Raw genomic sequence first — 20737 nt, 5'->3', positions numbered from 1 at the left:
TTTGCTGATCCTTGCCTTAGTAAAGGCTACTTGCCCTAATAAACCACCCCAACAAAATTTAAAGACAAGACCCTAAAGGATAAAGATGATAACTCAAGTAACTTGACTGCCTGCCAGAACAAAGCAAAACACTCTTTAAAAGACAACAAAATCCAACACATAAAATTTCCATTGCCCAATATACACTCAAAAACTACTATACATGCTAAAAACATGAAAATGTGCCACATAACCAGGGGAAAAAGCAATCAAAAGAGATGACGGAATTAGCAGGCAAGAACTTTAAAACAACTATTTTAAATATATTCAAGTAGTTAAAGAAAAATGAATGTAAGAGAAACAGAAGATAAACCAAAAAAGTTGAGATTAAAAAACCCATTATCAGACACAGACCTCCTAGAGAATGGACTTGAGAATATGGGGAGGGGGAAGGGTAAGCTGGGACAAAGTGAGATAGTGGCATGGACATATATACACTACCAAATGTAAAATAGATAGCTAGTGGGAAGCAGTCGCATATCACAGGGAGATCAGCTCGGTGCTTTGTGACCCCCCAGAGGGGTGGGATAGGGAGGATGGGAGGGAGGGAGACACAAGAGGAAAGAGAGATGGGGATATATGTACAGGTATAGCTGATTCACTTTGTTATAAAGCAGAAACTAACACACCATTGTAAAGCAATTATACTCCAATAAAGATGTTAAAAAAAAAAAAAAAAGGGCTTCCCTGGTGGCACAGTGGTTGAGAATCTGCCTGCCAATGCAGGGGACACGGGTTCGAGCCTTGGTCTGGGAAGATCCCACATGCCACGGAGCAACTAGGCTCGTGAGCCACAATTACTGAGCCTGCGCGTCTGGAGCCTGTACTCCGCAACAAGGCCGCGATAATGAGAGGCCTGCGCACCGCGATGAAGAATGGCCCCCACTTGCCGCAACTAGAGAAAGCCCTCGCACAGAAACGAAGACCCAACACAGCCATAAATAAATAAATAAACCCAAAGTTAAAAAAAAAAAAAAAAACCCATTATCTAAAATTTAAAATTCATTGGGCGGTCTTTGTTCACAGATCACATGGTCATCTTTGTAGAAAATCTGAAACAATCAACAGAAAAATCCTGGAACTAATAAGCAATTATAGAAAGGTTGCAGGATACAACATTAATATATAAAAGTCAAACCGCTTCCCTAAATATCAGCAATGAACAAACGGAATTTGAAATTAAAAACATAATACGATTTACATTAGCACCCCCAAAAATGAAATATTTAGGTATAAATCTAATAAAATATATATAAGGTCTATATGAAGAAAACTAAAAAGCTCTGATGAACAAAATCAAAGAACTAAATAAATGGAGGCTATTCCACGTTCATGGATAGGAAGACTCAATATTGTCAAGATGTCAGTTCTTCCCAACATGATCTATACATTCAACATAAATCCAACCAAAATCTTACCAAGTCATCTTGTGGAGATCCATGAACTGATTCTAAAGTTTATACAAGGAGGCAAAAGACCCAGAATAGCCAATATATATTGAAGGAGAAGAACAATTTGTAGGACCGACACTAACCAATTTCAAAAATTACTATAAAGCTACAGTAATCAAAACAGTGTGCTACTGGCAAAAGGATAAATAAATAAATGGAACAGAAAGAGACCCACATAGTCAACTCATCTTTGACAATGGAGCAAAGATTGTCTTTTCAACAAATGGTGCTGTAATAACTGGACATCCATATGAAAAAAAAAAATGAATCTAGACACAGACCTTCAACCCTTCACAAAAATTAACTCAAAATGGATCCCAAGAGACCTAAAAGTAAAATGCAAAACTATAAAACTCTTAGAAGATAACATAGGAGGAAAAATGTAGATGACCCTGACTATGATGACTTTTTAGATACAACACTAAAGGCACAATGCATGAATGAAATAACTGATAAGTTGGATGTCATTAAAATTAAAAACTTTTGTTTTGTGAAAGACAATGTCAGGAGTCTGAAAAGATAAGCCACAGATTAGGAGAAAATCCAAAATATTCAAAGAACTCTTAAAATCCAACAATAAGAAAATAACCTAATTTTAAAATCAACCAAAGACCATAACAGACACCTCACCAAAGAAGACACATGGCAAATAAGCATATGAAAAAATACTCCACATCATATGTTATCAGGGAAATGCAAATTAAAACAATTATGAGATACCACTACACACCTATTAGAACGACCAAAATCTGGAACACTGACAATACCAAATACTAGCAAGGATGTGGGGCAACAGAAACTCCCATTTACTGCTGGTGGAAATACAAAATGGTACAGCACTTTGGAAATCTGTTTGGTGGTTTTTTACAATATTAAATACACTCTTACCATATGATCCAGCAACTGCTCTCCTTAGTATTTAACCAAAGGAGTTGAAACCTTATGTCTACACAAAAACCTACACACAGATATTTATAGCAGCTTTATTCACAACTGCCAAAATTTCAAAGTAATCAAGATGTCCTTCAGTAGGTAAATGGATAAACTGATATAACCAGACAATGGAATATTATTCAGTGCTAAAAGGAAATGAGCTATGAAGTCATGAAAACACATGGAGGAACCTTAAATAAATATTACTAAGTAAAAGAAATTATTTGACTAAGCACATAATTCCTCCTGCTATCTTCCTAACATCATTCAAATGTACTTCTGTAAATTATACTCTTCCTGGAACTATTAAAATAATCTAATTCTGATTCTAGTTACAGCTGTCACTTAATCTATTCCTGATAAATTGTCACACTTGTAACTTTGTTCTTTTTCTCAGTTTAAAATCCTACGTTAGTGAAATGTTTAGACAAAGTAACCTTATGAAGGAAGAAGTGTAGGTTAAAATAAATGTAACATTATATAATTTTGTGTTGTCTCTGCAAATAGTTTAAAAATAAAAGAGAACAAAATTACTCATTTGACATTTCAAAGCATTGGGGAAAAAAGGTATTAATATAATCAAACTGCTGGAAAAAATGTGATAAAAGGAAAAATCTTTAAAACTTGTAAAAAAAAAAAAAAGCATGTAGAGAAAAAAAAACACACATTACATGCAGAGAAACAAAAATAAGAATGACCTCACACATCATTACACACTACATTATGGCATGAAGTGGTACAGTATAGAAGGTAGGTTGTATTAACTTGAAGAGCAAATGGTTAAAAACATAAGAGGCAAAGCTAACATGCCAAAAGTGGAGATAAAAATGGAATGATAAAAATACTGAAACTATGAAAAACCATCAATCATGATATCTGATTACAATGGAATGCTACACAGCAATGAAAAAGAATGAACAACTGCTTACACATTAACGTGGGTATCTTAGAGAGTATACTGAATGAATAAAAAGGAAATTACTAAAAAAATATTTCACTTTTAAAAAGTTCAATAACATGTAAAACTAAACAATATGGTTTGGAGTTACATGCTAATATAGTAAAACTATAAAGGAGCAAGAATATGATAAAATTTAAGAGTGTTACTCTAAAGGTAGAGGGGAAAAGCACATAGGAGTTTCAAAAATAATGAAAAACATTCTATTTCTTAAACTAGATTAATGTTTTATTATTATCCTTCAGAACTTAGTTAAAAAATAACTTTTAAAACCATTCAAAATTTTATAAATCACAAATAAAATTAACCTTAAAACATTTCATTGGCTCTGGAATAGACATCTCCATTTGGAAACAGTATCTCTGTCTAGAGATTCCTTTTCCCTTTGTGATCTTTCCCTGTTAATTACTATTTCCATCATTAACAGCAAGGTCATACAATTCTTTCAGAAGAAATGATCACAAATATACTAAGTGAAAACTGCGAGATCCAAATCAGTGTACAGAGTATGTTATTTCTATAAAAGGAGAAAACCAAAAGAACACATGTAATCATTTGTGACGACACAGAAGTTACCTAAAAGAATACATTTAGATGAGGTATCACCTAACACCGGTCAAAATGGCCATCATCAAAAAACCTAGAAACGATAAATGCTGGAGAGGATGTGAAAGAAACCCTCACACACTGTTGGTGGGAATGTAAATTGGTACAGCCACTATGGAGAACAATATGGGGGTTCCTCAAAAACTAAAAATAGAACTACCATATGACCCAGCAATCCCACTCCTGGGCATATAGCTGGAGAAAACCATAATTCAAAAAGATACACGCACCCCAATGTTCACTACGGCACTATTTACAATAGCCAGGACATGGAAGCAACCTAAATGTCCATCAACAGAGGAATGGATAAAGAAGATGTGGGGGCTTCCCTGGTGGCACAGTGGTTGAGAATCTGCCTGCCAATGCAGGGGACGCGGGTTCGAGCCCTGGTCTGGGAAGATCCCACATGCCGCGGAGCAACTCGGCCCGTGAGCCACAATTACTGAGCCTGCGCGTCTGGAGCCTGTGCTTGGCAACGGGAGGCCGCGATAGTGAGAGGCCCGCACACCGCGATGAAGAGTGGCCCCCGCTTGCCACAACTAGAGAAAGCCCTCGCACAGAAACGAAGACCCAACACAGCTGTACATACATACATACATACATAAAAAGAATGTAAGCAGACAAGAATAGCATTAAAAAAATAAAAAATAAAAAAATAAAAAAATAAAAATTTTTTAAAAAAAAGATGTGGTACATGTATACAATGGAATATTACTTAACCATAAAAAGGAATGAAATACTGCCATTTACAGAGACATGGATAGACCTAGAGACTGTCATACAGAGTGAAGTAAGTCAGAAAAACAAATATATAATATTGCTTTATGTGGAATCTAGAAAAATGGTACAGATGAACTTATTGGCAAAGCAGAAACAGAGACACAGATGTAGAGAACAAACTTAGGGATACCAAGGTGGGGGAGAGAGGGTGGGATGAATTGGGAGATTGGGATTGACATATATACACTACTGTGTATAAACTAGATAACTAATGAGAACCTACTGTATAGCACAGGGAACTCTACTCAATGCTCTGTGGTGACCTAAATGGAAAGGAAATCTAAAAAAGAGGGGATATATGTATACGTATAACTGATTCACTTTACTGTACAGCAGAAACTAACACAACACTGTAAAGCAACTATACTCCAATAAAAATTTAAAAAAAAAAAAGACTACATTTAGAAACTAGGGAGGGAAAAAGGATGGCTGGGAGATAGGGAATGGAGGAACACTTTTTACTAGTATCCTTCTATTCTTCTAAATTGTACTTTGTGACAATACCTACTCCAAAAAAAAAAAAATTAGAAAAATAAATTTTTATACTAAGGCTGTCAAAAACTATATATTTCAAATAATTTCACATGAAGAGGCCAACTTAAATATGGCAAATTTTATCCAAAATAAAATTGACATCTTCACTTAAGAACTTCAAAAACTAAAACCAAAACTTTCAGATTTTTCCTAATGTATGTCTTAACATTTCAAAGACAGCAACCTTGAAGTTTAATACATGTTCTTGCCAAATGTACACTCAGAAATATAACTGATCACATTTTCATGACAATTGTGTCTTGGCTTTACACAGATAATGTAATTGTCAGAGAAAGATTAATGGAGTTGTCCCAACACTAACAAATCTATGCCGGGAATCTGGGGCCCACTTATCCCCATACAATGGTTTTTCCAATACAGCATGATACAGTTTAAAAACATTAGAAACAGTCTGTCCTACAAAACAACTACCAATACTACTGTTGGCAAACCTAAACTTCCCAATCTAGTATTCAAGGCCTCAATCTCAGTCTTTCTTATTAGCTCTCTTCACTTACTATGGATTAATATAAAATTTCAGATGTTAAATAACTAGGTTGGTTACCCAATTCATTATTTTTCACTTTTTAAAATCCACTGTTTTTTGAGAGCCTATATATGTTCATATATATAGGCACCAGGGTAATAAAAAGAACAAAGTGTCATTGGCATGACTTAAGTATTGTGATCAGAGTCAAACAAAACCATGAGAGAAATGTGTTAAACATCTACAAAAGGTATAGCCCTTAAAGGACAGGAAGAACATGAAGAGTATTCAGGAACAGAACGAAAGAAGTAGTAAATAGATCAGTTGATTTTAATAAAATCAATTGGTATAGCAACAAACCAGATGCAGGTTCTAGAGACTACCTTGTTGAGAACACTGACAAAGTGGTTTAAAAAAAAAAAAAAAAGGCTTATGGCCTAGCAATTAGGAGTTACAAGAAAAGAATATATAGTCAGTGTCCTAACCAGAAACCTTCTGAGTCATTAAAAAAAAAATTGGCCAGCAGAGAACATAACCCCAGAATTTGCAAGGTTTAAACCAAAATTATTTGGGATGACACAATGGCATTCCTACTGGGCAAGCACCTTTCCAATGCAAGGAAAGAAACTGAAGAAATAAATAACAGAAATTTAACTAATAGATACATGTTTTTAGAGACTCAAATCCTTCGTATTAACAGTTAGGATATTTTTACATATTTAGTTTACATATTTGTAACACAGAAGACAATTTTGACTATTAGGGTAAAAGATCAGCCCTGTAATTCCAATTTAAAACATATCAATAATTAATTTAGACTTGTGGTTTTAATTTGAATTTCACTATAAACAGTACCAAAACTTAAAGATATTAAGATTTATCATACTTACATAAATTTATTAAATATTTAAGATTTACTGTAACATTTGTGAAGGTTTGTCAAAAAACTGAACTACTTGACGAATAGTGAATATATTAAGTTATTTAAGCAGTTTTAAAGTTTTAAATAGTTTGTAAAAGGAATAAAATATAATCAAAGTCTTCCTTTAAAATGATTCCTTAAATTTACTATATTTATCTAAAAAATAAGATTTGTAAGTTGAACTTAAAAATTTAAGGAGAAATTAGGGTTTAAAATTTAACTCTGATAAACTACATACTAATTCTTAAAACCAAAGGAACTGCCGAATAATCTTTTCTGATTAGAAAAACCCACCTTCAGCATACCAAATCCTACCCTAACTCTTATTCATCCTTCAATACCTGAGTCAAATTCTTCCTTTTCTATGAAGCCTTTCCTCTTTTCCATAGATGGATCCATCCTTTCTTCCCTATGCTAGACAAAAGAAAATAAATTTGTCTCTATCGTTCAAATTGCTAATTTATTCTATTGTATTGGCATAACTTATAATGAAAATACTCTTCTTTTAGAAACAGACATCTCCTATCCAAGGATCACAAGCACTTTCAGAACATGGACTGTGTTTTACACTACTCTGAATCTCTAAAAGTATCTTACACAAGGCAACCCTAACATACAGCAACTATTGGTGGTTGATTAACTGAATTCTAATAATTATGAGTTTCTTTTAAAATGGACAATTACCTCTGTTACGTCCCAATGGTGTAAAAATTGATCCAAGTCAGTAAGGTAAAGCAGCACAGGGGAAAGCTGCGTCTGGATGACATGAGGAACTCCTCGAAGGCTCTGAAGCCAAGTCAGCTCCTCTTTTGAAAACCCTAATTTGGGTATAAAGAAAGCCAATAAATAAATAAATAAATCACAAAGCAAGTGACATTCTTTATTAATATTTTAAAAACAGATGACATGTATCTTCAAGTTAAATTCTTCCTTAAGTTACCTTGTCTCCTCTGAATTTCTGTATTTCATGTGTAGTATTTTTAAAAATGAAATGCTAGCAATGTAATGTAATGTAGTAAAATTCATATAATTATGTTCACAAAGGATGTAACCTGACTCAATCTATGATACAGCAAGAAACAGGTTTTATCCCTAATATTGGGGGCATTACCACCTTTACTTAAATAACTGTGAAAGGCATAATCGTTCTAATTAATGGTAGGTTTAAAAAAGCTATTGAACAAGTAAAATAATATACTCATTCATACAAATACCAAACTCTATATTCTCTTACATAATAGCCCTTCAAATGTTTTAAAACTACTCCATCCCTCCTAAGTCTTTTTTTCGACAATGCAGTTCCTTCAACCATACTCTACATAATAAAATTTCGGATTCTCTTACCACCTCTATTACACTTGGCCTGACCTATATAGACAACTTGCCAAAGTCCCTCCTGAAAGATAGCTCTTGGAATGATCAGAATACTTGCAATGTGGTCTGACCCTAGCTACCTGCTTTGATATTTTCAGATCACTATATTTCCGGGAACACGCCCCAGAGAGTCATCATCTAGTTTGGAAACTACACCCCACTACTGATTCCTAATGAGTTTCCTAAAACCACTAAACCTTTTGACCAGTACTACTATTAAAATATAAAGCCTTCACCTCCATCTCAAATGTGTACATCCAAAACTATCAAATAAACATGTAGGAATCTACTTTTATCTTTTATATAATATTTATCTTGCTAGATTCAGCTCCATATCAGAAACCTGTCAAGTTCTTTTTGGATTCTGACTTAACATATTAATTAAGTCTCCAAATTTCAAGTCTTCAGAAAATTTCAAAGATTCTCATCTTCATCATCCAAGTACAAAACAAAAATACTGAGACAGTACATCATTTAAAACAATAGTAATAATACTTAGAAATCGAACTTATAACATTTCTAAACTCATTTTACTAATTTTGCTTTGAGGTCAACGGAATGCAAAAAATGGCTAATTGAAATCTGATATTCTTCCTATCATGTTAAACATTTCAAACACGTTTAAAATGGATATTCTGTTCATCAACTTTTTAAAGTATGCACTGGGGTTCAAAACTTAGAGCCAAACAGGTATGAGAGTAAATCTCAGGAGAATCTTCATGCTAGGCTTTTTTCCTTTCCTCAACTTGGCAGATCAATATGGTTACCTGTAAGTGTTGAAAATAAGAAGCTGAAATAGTCCACATCACTCATCAACCAGTCTTTAACTGAAGACTTCCATCCAGAAAATGATGATCTATAATAAACAATGGGAGAACTATTACAAGAAGTGACCACTTGAAGACTCAAGAATAAAGCACAGCATATATAACCATTTTTCTTTATTGAAAACAAGTCTAATTTAATAGCTTAAACAAAATCCACAGTATGTATTAACTTTATATATAAGGGTTCAAGTACCACAATATGGAAAATGTAACTTCTAACTTATTTATATTTATGTAAAGTTTCACTGAAAAGCATAATTGGTCCACAAATACCGTACAAACTTAAAAAGTTTTCCACACCACTTGAAAATCAGACCCAAGGAGCCAAGATAAAGTTTTGCTTTTCAGTAGTACGTTCAGCTGCTATGTATTTACTGCTTGATTTTTATAGTCTTACCTTGCTTACATAAATGAGTTAAGTTTAAACAAGTTCCTGCTTCCTACCTAAGCAAAAGTATCTTAATTAGGCAAAGAATACTTCAGTTTAAAGCCACTCTAAGATAACTATGTGTTCCTATTCTTTTCAAAGTTGTAACTAGGTCTACTCCACAATATTGTGGCTGAAGTACTGGTAGGGGACTCCAGGGAACAGCTAAATGTACAGCAGCTTCTCATTAAATGAGCATTATCTGGTTCCTGCTATGAGATCAGTTTCCAGTGACTCCTTTAAAAACTCTCTTCAAGGTAAGTCTAAGAAGGAATAGAGCAAATGTCAACCATGGATACAGCAAAAAAAAAAAAAAAAAAGCTGAGAATGATCAGATCCAACAAGCTGAGACTACAAATTTTTATCACAGAAATCTGAATAAATGTCAGACAAAATTAGGAATTTCTAATTCAACTAGAAGCACTAAAAATTTTTTACCTACGAAATAATTGTATTTATTAACATTCTTAAAAGTTGGGGAGTTAAAAATAATGGAAACACTCTTCTGATTATCATTCCCACAATAAGCAAAGGGCTATGGAGGGAATATCACAAGCCACGAGGTTATAAAACATCAGAGATGCTCAATGGAAAGGAGTACAAAATGGTGATTAGAAAACAAACTAATATCCTCTTGAACCCAGTGAAAACTGTGCCATCCAGTGGCTAAAGCAGGTAGGAAATCCATTTAAGAGTCTAGTTCGGACAAAAGACAAGCAATATATCATGCTGTCCTTAAAACTATGATGAATATATATACTGTCCAAGCCAGAACACTTCTGAGAGTAAAAGGGGATGCTATTACTAAACGTGCTGGGGACCAAAGAAGTAAACCAGAACTGTTCCTGGCAGTCCAGCTCACATATTCACTCTACTTAAAAACCAAGCCAAATTTCTCAGTCCAAGAACTTCTCCCTTCTCTGATATTTTTATCTAACAGTGTAGATTACCTTTCCACATTTACGTCTTATGTTCCCCAACCCAGCTGTAAATAAACTAAGAGCAGAGAGGATAAGGAATGAGTAAAGGCCAGTAGAACAACACAGATAGGGGGAAAAATCAAACTCAAAAAAGCTCTAAGTAGATGGTAAAAAAGGTAGGAGCAGGAATTCTAAGTACACTTTCTAAAAGATAAAATGAACACCAACGGTTTTTTAACTGATGAGTTTTTCACGCATGGAACACACTGATATTCTTTGCTGGTAACCTGCTCTTCAAGTCTCTCAGATAGAGACAGCAGAGCATCAGAACTACAATACCTGAAGTGAACTAGATCTCACAGTCCAATTAATGTAACAGATGAAAATCAGAAATGATTAAAGGAATATTTCAGGAAAATTAATCTGGCAACAGTGCACAAAATACATGGGCCTAAGAAGCAAGACTACTTGCTATAATAGTACAGGTGGGAGATAATGAAAAAGCTGGCTAGTTTATACTCATGATCAGGGACAGAAAGGGATATTTTGAAGAGAAAACTAAACATATGAAATAACCCAGGTTATTTCTAAGGAAATATTCTTAAATTCTTAAATTCTAAATCTAGGAAAAGTGATACAATAATAATGCCACTGGCCTGAGAAAGCTGAAAAGTCCCAATTTTGTTTTATTTTTTAAGAGATTAATTTGAATAGATAGGAACAATACATCTACAGAAAGAGAAGTCTACTAACAGACTCTGTGCAAATACTAAAAAGCAAAATTTAACTTAGTGGACTTTTAACTACAATGACATTCTGCTCTTAATAATTATAAACCCCTATGACCATTATTTGTAAATTAATAGATTTTCTCAATACTCACCACAAATCCACAAAAAGAAAAAAGTAAAAAAAACTTTTGAAAAAATCCTTGACAAAAGTTATTAAGCATAAGTCAATCATAACTGATAAAGATATTAAATATAGTTTCCAAAGAGAATCAATTTCAAGAAGTGTTCAAAAGGTGCTTTTAAATGAATGTTAAAACAGAGCCTCCAATAGTTATATCAAAGGAACAGTGCCCTCCACTGGAAGTTTTATTAACTTGAAACCACTCAAGTTATAAGAAAAGAAATAACATTTCTTTAAAGGCCTAGCATTAAGTGCTGCACTAGACAAAGAGCAGGGCTTTGGTTTTTTTGTTTTGTTTTGTTTTTTAATTTCTAAGAAAGGAAAACATGGGAAACTAATAAATGTTTAGAGTACTTCAAATTAAGACCAAGTCTTTCTTTAATGCACATGAACACAGAAATAAACCTTGAATTTTCACATACAAACAACACATTGCCAACAGCTCTCTTTTGCTAAAAGGAAATGTGATCATCAGTTATGAAGCACACTCTGGGTGACAACATTCAAACATATGTCCTATACTGGTATGAAGAAACTGGCAAACAAAGCTAAAGAAAATCTACTAATAACGTGAGCTACTCCTGTTGAACTGGGATAGGGGATCTGTACAAGAAGCCACAAGGAAGCTAGTCTTCAAGTTTTCAGTTCTGCCTAAAACCATATCAGACCCTGTCCATAGGCCACAATCAGTAACAAATATTGCTGAATACTAAAGTACCATGCCTGATACAGACATGAAGTTTTTAAGAATACTTTGAACATTCGCAATACGAAACACTATTAGTTATAAGACCTTTCAGAGTAAAATGGTACAGTCACTATGGAAAACAGTATAGCAGTTCCTTGAAAAATTAAACAGATTACCATATGATCCGGCAACTCCACTTCTGGGTATATAGCCAGAAGAATTAGAAGGATTCAAACAGGTATCTGTACACCAGTGTTCACAGCAGCATTATTCACCACAGCCAAAGGGTAGAAACAACCAAGAGTCCATCAACAGATGAATAAACAAAATGTGGTATAATGGAATACAATGGAATATTGAATATTCAGACTTAAAAAAGGAAACCGTGAAACATGCTACAATATGGATGAACCCTGAAAAGCTACACTGAGTGAAATAAGCAAAACACAAAAGGAAAATATTGTATGATTCCATTTATATGAGGTTACCTAGAATAATCAAAATCATGAAGATAAAATAGTGGTAAACGGGGGCTGGGGGAAGGGGAAATGATTAGTACAGAGTTTCAGTTTGGGATGATGGAAGAGTTCTGGAGATGAATAGTGGTGCTGGTTGTACAACAATATGAATGTACTTAATGCCACTGAACAGTTTTAACTGTATACCTAAAACTGGTTAAAATGGTAAGTTTTATGTTATGTATATTTTGCCACACACACACACACACACAAAGATATTTCAAGTGATTCCTTGTCTGAGTCTACAAACTTATTTATTTCGTCAGCTACATTAAATTCTGAGCTCCCTTCCAGAAAGGAAGGTCTGTACGGCCATTTCGTAACACCGAAGGTTTTAAGCACAGTACTCTCACCTGCCACTGAACCCTTACTGCATACTTCTGATAATTTTAACCCTTATTCCAATCCACCTACACAAGTCACTAAACAAATAATCTGAAACAGTCTTACTCTACTGAACTTCCTCTATCTAATAATAGTATCGACAGTTTTAACTGTTGCATTAAGAGCAAATGAAGGGAGGAGCAGTATTTTAAAAATCCTCTACAGTTCATGAATTGCCAGTAAAAGGACAGAGGGAGGGGGCAGATTATACACTTAAAATACAGCTCACTTGAGCATGCTACCTCATGTGCAGTATCCCGATAAGCATGGCAGCCAAACTTGAACTGAGTCTTCCCATAATACAGCAACGACTTAACCGAGAAAGCAAATCAGCAGGCAGACTGGGTAGAAAATATACAAGCTGGACCAAAAGCTGTTGTGACTCTGCTGGGAGAACCACCATAGTGCCTTCTTGTGGATCTAGTGGGGTAAGAAGATAAGTTAAACTAAAAAAGATATACAAACCAGAGTTAAATTAATAAAGCAGATTAAGTGATTATTTTCACTGTGTTATGTTGAATTCTAATACATCAATTACATGGAAAAAAGTTTTATCACAAAGCATGTATGTATGGCTTAAGGTATTGTCTAGAGTAAAACACTGAATACAATCATTATTTAAAGATATGTTTAACACTCTATTAATTTCATAACATTCAAATGTGTTATTTGAAATAAAAACTATGATGGGGTTAACGGGATTGGACACAAAGCAAAACGGCAAAAAACTAGCACTTTTGCCAAACAGTCACAATTATAATATCGACTTAAAGCCAAAGACCTATCTGTGTACACACACACACACCACCCCACATATGAGCAATACCGAAAAATACAGATTTTAAAATATTACCCACAAAAGGTGGAAACAAACCAATGTCTATCACCTAATGAATGGATAAATATAAGTGGTACATCCACACAATGGAATACTACTCAACATTAAAAAGAAATAAAGTACTGATATATGCTACAACATAGATGAATCCTAAAAACAGTATACTAAGTGAAAGAAGCCAGACTCAAAAGACCCATATTGTATAATTCCATCTATAAAAAATGTCCAGAATAGGCAAATACACAGAGACAGAAAAGAAGATTAGCGGTTGCCAGGAGGTGGGGAAGGATAAAGCAGGGAGGGACTACTAATGGTACAGTTTCTTTTGGGGGTGATAAAAATATTCTGGAATTAGATAATGAACACTATTGCACAATCGTGGGACTATGTTAAAAAAAATCAAAGAATTGTACATTGTAAAATGGCAAATTTTATGGTATATGAATTATATTCCAATAATAAATATAAATTATATATATATGTATATATCCCAGTATGCTTTATTGATATTTTTGCTTAAAAAATGAAAGTTTCAGTGATGAATAAAAAAAGTTATTAATAGATGAAAGTCATACAAGATATCCATTATGGTTAAGTAAGTAAAATTTGCCACTAAAGCTTCAAAGGAATTTTATAAAAATACCTGATCAGTTTTGAATTTGTGAATAACATGTGGCTTAAAAGACAATTTAAGAATGCAAGAAGCGGGCTTCCCTGGTGGCACAGTGGTTAAGAATCCGCCTGCCAATGCAGGGGACACAGGTTCAATCCCTGGTCTGGGAAGATCCCACATGCCGCGGAGCAACTAAGCCCGTGCGCCACGACTACTGAGCCTGCGCTCTAGAACCCACGAGCCACAACTACTGAAGCCTGCGTGCCTACAGCCCGCGCTCCACAACAAGAGAAGCCACCACAATGAGAAGCCCGCACACCACAACGAAGAGTAACCCCCGCTTGCTGCAACTGGAGAAAGCCCGCACGCAGCAACGAAGACCCAAAGCAGACAAAAATACATAAATTTAAAAAAAAAAAAAAAAAAAGAATGCAAGAAGCATCTACAACCATTAATTTCTAGAACTATTCTAATAGATAATACTAGTGAAAATGAATTTACATAATACTAGTGAAAATGAATTTACTGTTTGATGTTTTGTTAATTTTCCCATGGTATAATTAATTTATAATAATTTAAAGGAAAAGCAAACCTAAAGAGCTCCCCTTTGAAACGTCTTTCCTAAATTGGGGTAGACCAATTGTTACTCACATAATTAAACAAAACTCTTACCATAGATTCGGAGAGCAGTAACTTGTAAACTTTTTAGTAATTCTTTATTTGCTCGTGCTGCAGCGGTATGGATAATGTCAATAAGCTGTGTTGACAGCTCAGGGTTTCGGGAGCCAAGATGAGCAAGTTGCAATGGTAAACCAGCCAACCAACGGGATAACACTTTACTACGATACCTAAGGCCAAGGAAGAATGAAATAAAGTGTAATTTTCAAAGACAAGGGAAATAAATTTAAACAAAGAATATTTTTAACTTAAAACACCACACAAAGTGACAAATCATCTACCAATAACACCACATTTACTTATTTAAACATGTGAGAGCCTACAAGATGGCTGGCATCATTTATTCAGCTATAGCAGTTTCTGAAGTTTTACCCACTATATTAAAAGTTCATGTGATTTGTGGCACTATGTAAACTGTATTTTTATCTTAAAGGACACAGACACTACTTAACTCTTGGTGAACTATTTATACTAATTAGCGTTAATTATTACACTATATTAAGTCATTGATGCATTCAGTGTAGGGTGCCCCCACATAAATGACTTCAAACTGTGTTATTTCATATTTGTTCTTTTATATACTTGTTAATGCTCTAATGTCTCCTTACTCAGGTAACAGCAATCACTTTTGCTGTCCCCCTTAGTGACTTAAGCATGACCTTTGTAGTCAGACAGACCTGAACTTAAGTCTCAGTTCCACTGCCCTTAGTTGCATGACACTCACCAGATTCTTTAACCTAAGCATCCATTTCCTTCTGTTAAGACAGAAGCCAATAGTACCTACACTTCAAAGTATGAGTATTGAGAAATTAAGAAAAGCACCTGACTTACAGTAAAGACTCAAATACGTTCTAACAACCACCTATGTATCCCAAATCTCTATGTTCCACCCAAACATATCTTCCCGACTATCCCAAATAAACCTCAAACTCACCATATCAAAAACCTGATTCTTTAGTTCTATTCTTTGTGTTGTCTATTTCAGCTGGTAGCACCAAACTAAGCCAGAAACCTTCTCATCTTTTACTGCCCTCATTTTAAAAAAATTTACTGAAATATTTTTAACATACAGTATTATATGTTAGTTTCAGGTATATACTACATAATAATTTGACATATGCATACATTACAAATGATCACCATAGGTCAACATTTGTCCCCATACAAAGTTATTACAGTATTATTATTCCTTATGCTATATATTACATCCCCGTGGCTTATTTACTTTATAACTAAGTTTGTACCTCTTAATCCCCTTCACCCATTTCACACCTCCTCTTCTACTGCCCTCATTCTTATACCGTATGTCTCAATATGTCACTAAGGACCAGCTGTTAAACCTCCATAATTTTTATGGGAGGCAAAAGAAAAGGCTGAGGCTGCTACAGGTTGTTCCAACTACCCTTTAGCTGTTAAGTGGACAAGTGGAAATATATGCTCAAAGAGACTTTTATCTGCTCAGTTATGCATATAAAGATTACTGGCACTATTATGTATGCTTCTTTATAAAATTAAATTTCTTCTCTTTTCTTAAATGCAACCAAATAGGATATAAAGAGTGAATTTCTCCAAAGATTTAATCACCCCATCTAGTCTATTATTTAAAAAGACTACAAAATAACTTGGTGAGAAAAAGAAAGGCAGAATAACAAAGGAAACTTTACCTGACTCTGTAAGATCTCAGTTCTTCTTTTTGATAGATTTTACTGAAAAACTTCAGTAACAGAGTCCGAACTGGAAGGAGAAGGCCTCTCTGCTGATACAATGTATAAACTGCCTTAATGAGAGACTCCATAGCCTCTAAAATAAAAGAGAGAAAAAAACTGCATATGATTCAAAAATGTTTCTTCAACAGCCCCCTAATTCTTCTAAAAAGCACAAAAGTACTTTACTTTGCTCCTATGACAAAGCAGACCTTAGACACAAACTGATGACTACTGTCAAAATCCTACAGTAATAGCCTGACTAATACGAAAGTCAAACCAACCAGAGACTGCAGTGTAAATTTTCCTAAGAGACAACAAACCTAGGCAGGGATGAGAAAAACCAGACTAGAAAGGTGGATAAGCTGGAAACCAAACAGGAAAGCTCTGTTTCTGAATGAAAAGAATTAGTAAGTCACACTAAAAACTGACTTAATGCAACATAACTTCAAGCTACAAGAAAGGTAAAAAGATAAACAGGATTCATCAATTTCTAGTCAAATTACATCAGAAGAGGGTACTTCATCATTAGGCTCACTGTCATTTCATCTTAATAACACCTACCTCCTTTCACTCCAACTCTGTAATCTAGTAGAAATCCTACCAATTAGCTTCAGAGTGGACCTACCCACTGAGAAAGGGATGCTCTGAGCCATAAAAGATTTCAGCGTTCAAGTAGATATTCCTTTATAATTATGCTAGCTACCTTCCATGGCTTGAATGTAAATAACTTGACTACGTGAAATGTCTGAAAGTCATCAACTCAAAGCTAGACTCTAAATAGCATGCATAAGAGCTCCTCTTAAATAAGGACAAAGCAGTAACACCTACCTCTGTTTGGTTGTATCTGCATTAACCTCCACGAGACCCCAAGCAATCTGTTCAGCTGCTTACTATTTAGCCTAAAGCCATCTTCAAGGGTCTCTGTTACAAATTTCCTTATCATTTCTATCCAATTGGAATCCTTCTGCAAAGTTGAGGCATTTGCCAGGGAGACCATGATATCAGACAGTGTTAAATTCAGTAAGAGATGATCTACATTATTGGAGAGAATCGTGCAATGCTTGATGCTAAAAACAAACAAAGACACACACATCTCTAAGTGTTATATCTACCATGCCTGCTTCACTTAGAATACTTAAAATAATCTGTCAGTGGGTCAAAAAATATTCCTCCTAGGATAAACTGCCAAGAAGGCGGGAATATAAAGCCACTGTTTTGTAAATAAACCATTCATTATGAAATGAGGCTTGTTAAGGCATAAAGAATGCATATTGTTCAGTTCATTACCCAAGTTGCTATTCACACAAAAAGTACAGGCTCTTGTAACATTGCCTGGTAATCCTAGATATAACTTGGAGGTAAGAAGACTTGAAAACCTCAACACACTTGGAAGATTTTCTTTAAGCAGATACTTATATTAGGATGGAGGTCACAGTAGACCTTGATTTTGCTTCTAACTCAGTTTGACTTAACAGAATCACTAATTTCTCCCGGCCACAATTTCCTTATGTGTGAAACAGGAGACTGGTCCAGATACGCACTATTCGGAAACGACTTAATTTTATGACTCACATATTAAAATCACTTTTTTCTAGCCAAATAAAACACATTTCTTTCAAAGCTTCAAAGAAATTTCAAAAAAAAAAAAACTTCAAATAGAATACCTTAACAAAAACAAAATTTGCAACTTAGGATATAAATACTTATTTCAGGCTACAATGTATTCAACAGCAGAGTCTATTTATTTTCATGTTCAGAAACATGTACAGTTGATTTAAATTTTTAAAAACCTCAAACTAACTTATTTTAAAAGAAAAAGTTAATCCTGGATTAGGCATGCAAGGACATAGTAGTAAGGAACCACAAATACATGGGAAGGAAAATTTTAAAAATCTGGTGCTATCCGGGGATCAAATGTAGGGCTAGCAATGACAAATGGGCCTAAAAAAGTAAAATGGGACCAGATAACAAAGAGTTGAAGGCTAAGGACACTAAAATCAACTCTGCAGGCACAGGAGTCACATGGTTGAAAAGTTGTTTCAGATGGATAATTCTGCGGATGGAAAAGAAAAAATCAGAGTTACAAGACTCTAAACAAAGAAGCAGTTGTACGTCTATTTGAGCAATACAGGCAAGACATGACAAGTGCAAGAACCAATGCTGGTACAGACTGGGAGAAAGGGGGACATTTAGGAAGAATAAAAATTCTGCTTAAATGCTTAAATGTATACATGTATGTGAGTTTTGGGATGATGAGGATTGGAAGAATCGAGGGTTCTAGCACTGCTGACTGGTAAATGGAAATGAAGTAGCAGAGAGGAGCAAATATACAGAAAATAAATTCTACTTTTAACACTTAAAGTGTCTCTGGTATAAATCCAGGCAGAGATGGCCATCAAACAACTCAATGTATAAGTCTGACACTGGAGGGAGGAGTCTGAGCTATTTAAATAGAAATTACCCACATGACCACTCCTAACTACAAAAAAAGTTAGGAAATCTAGTTTTTATTTTGTGTAGTCATATGTCCAGCTAAAAACTGGAAATTCCATCACTAAGAGAGGGGAGAATGAATGAAAGCTGAGACAGACCACTAGCAATCTATACCACAAACCTCAGCACCCAAAACCAAGGCATATTTTACACTGACTAGACTAGACCACACAAAAACTCAATTGCAACATTTCTTCAACAAAGGTAGAGCTTTCCAAGATATACCTAAGTTTACCTCAAGCAACATAATCTATTACTGTCTGGAAGGTCTCAGTCGACACTGCAAACTTGGGAGAATTCATCCTGCTCCTCCAATAATTTATACAAAATTTTAAAGTCTAAATAAACCGACCACCAATTCTATAAGGGAGGCAGGCCACTGGGGAAACTCTCATTTTCAATGACACAGCAGGTAATTAGAACTAATCCCCTTCCTGAAAATAACTTTAAAAGCTGGATGAAATAGTTTTTAACAACTCAAAAGCATTCAAGAGCTAACAAGATAATGAACATTTACTGGGTCCCCAAATCTAAAATAAAGCAAGACCTGAAGGCAACTGCCAATTTCAAAGAAAAGGCTGGAAAAATGATAGTGAGAGGCCCGCGCACCGCGATGAAGAGTGGCCCCCGCTTGCCGCAACGAGAGAAGCCCTTGCACAGAAACGAAGACCCAACACAGCCAAAAATAAATAAATAAATAATTTAAAAAAAAAAAAGGCTGGAAAAATGAAGTAACCTTTTAGAGGCCTCACAGGGAAAAGTCAAACAAAGCCTGCCAAACATGGGGACTTTTGTATATTATCCCTACTTCAAGCTGGACCCTTAAGGGCCTCCCTTCCAGGGTAAAGGTGAACTGGAAGTAAAAACAGCTCTTACATAAAACTTAATCCCAGTTTTGCATCATCTCAGCAGCCAAAGTAACAATTTTTCCCAACTAGATCTACAGAGTCAACGCAATTCCAATCAAAATCCCAGCAAGTTATTTTGTAGTTATCGACAAATTGATTCTAAAGTTTATACAGAAAGGCAAAAACCTAGACTACCCAAGACCGAAGCAGAACAAAGTTGGAGGACTCATACTACTCAATTTCAAGACTTACTATACAACTACAGTAATCAAGACAGCATGGTATTGGTGAAAGAATAGACAAACACAGGTTAATGGAAGAGCTCTAAAATAGGCCTACAAAGTATAGTCAACTGATGATCTTAGACAAAGGAGCAGAAGCAACCCAACGGAGAAAGGATAGTCTTTTCAACAAATGATGCTGGAATAACTGCACAGAAAGTCTAAAACTGAAAAATAAAAACAGAAAACAAATTCAACAAATGTATGTTTGAATACAACTGAACAAAACTAAAAAATTAAAACCTGGAAGATATGAGATAAAGAGAAATAGGTAGAAAATTCAGTAAGCAGGTCTAACATACATTCAATTAGAGTCTTTAAAGGAAAGGAGAAAAATGGCACTACAGCAATTTCCCACCTGTGGTCTATTAAATGTGCAATAGCATCACGCTTTTAAAAAAATGTACATACCTTAATTAAAAAATACTTTATTGGTAAAAAATGCTAACTACCATCTGAGCCTTCAGTGAGCCACAGTAGTAACATCAAAGATCACTGATCACAGATCACTATAACAAAT

General features: G+C 34.8%; 1 protein-coding gene across 3 annotated transcripts in view; it reads right to left on the bottom strand.

The window, feature by feature from the left end:
- TEX10 (testis expressed 10) overlaps positions 1 to 20737 on the bottom strand; it is a 53948-nt gene that overhangs the window by 16548 nt on the left and 16663 nt on the right. For 2 of the 3 annotated variants that reach the window (XM_061201096.1, XM_061201099.1), the window contains exons 6-11: positions 17424 to 17662; positions 16554 to 16689; positions 14884 to 15059; positions 13003 to 13180; positions 8852 to 8940; positions 7395 to 7528 (exon numbers count right to left, since the gene is read on the bottom strand). In XM_061201096.1, coding sequence (XP_061057079.1) covers positions 7395 to 7528; positions 8852 to 8940; positions 13003 to 13180; positions 14884 to 15059; positions 16554 to 16689; positions 17424 to 17662 — 952 coding nt within the window. The remainder of the gene's footprint in view (positions 1 to 7394; positions 7529 to 8851; positions 8941 to 13002; positions 13181 to 14883; positions 15060 to 16553; positions 16690 to 17423; positions 17663 to 20737) is intronic. The other variant, XM_061201098.1, reaches the window with a different exon arrangement.

Source organism: Eubalaena glacialis, chromosome 9, assembly GCF_028564815.1.
Source record: "Eubalaena glacialis isolate mEubGla1 chromosome 9, mEubGla1.1.hap2.+ XY, whole genome shotgun sequence".
NCBI lineage: Eukaryota > Metazoa > Chordata > Mammalia > Artiodactyla > Balaenidae > Eubalaena > Eubalaena glacialis.
Note: the sequence above shows the minus strand (reverse complement) of the source record. Positions and strands in the feature narration are given on the sequence as shown.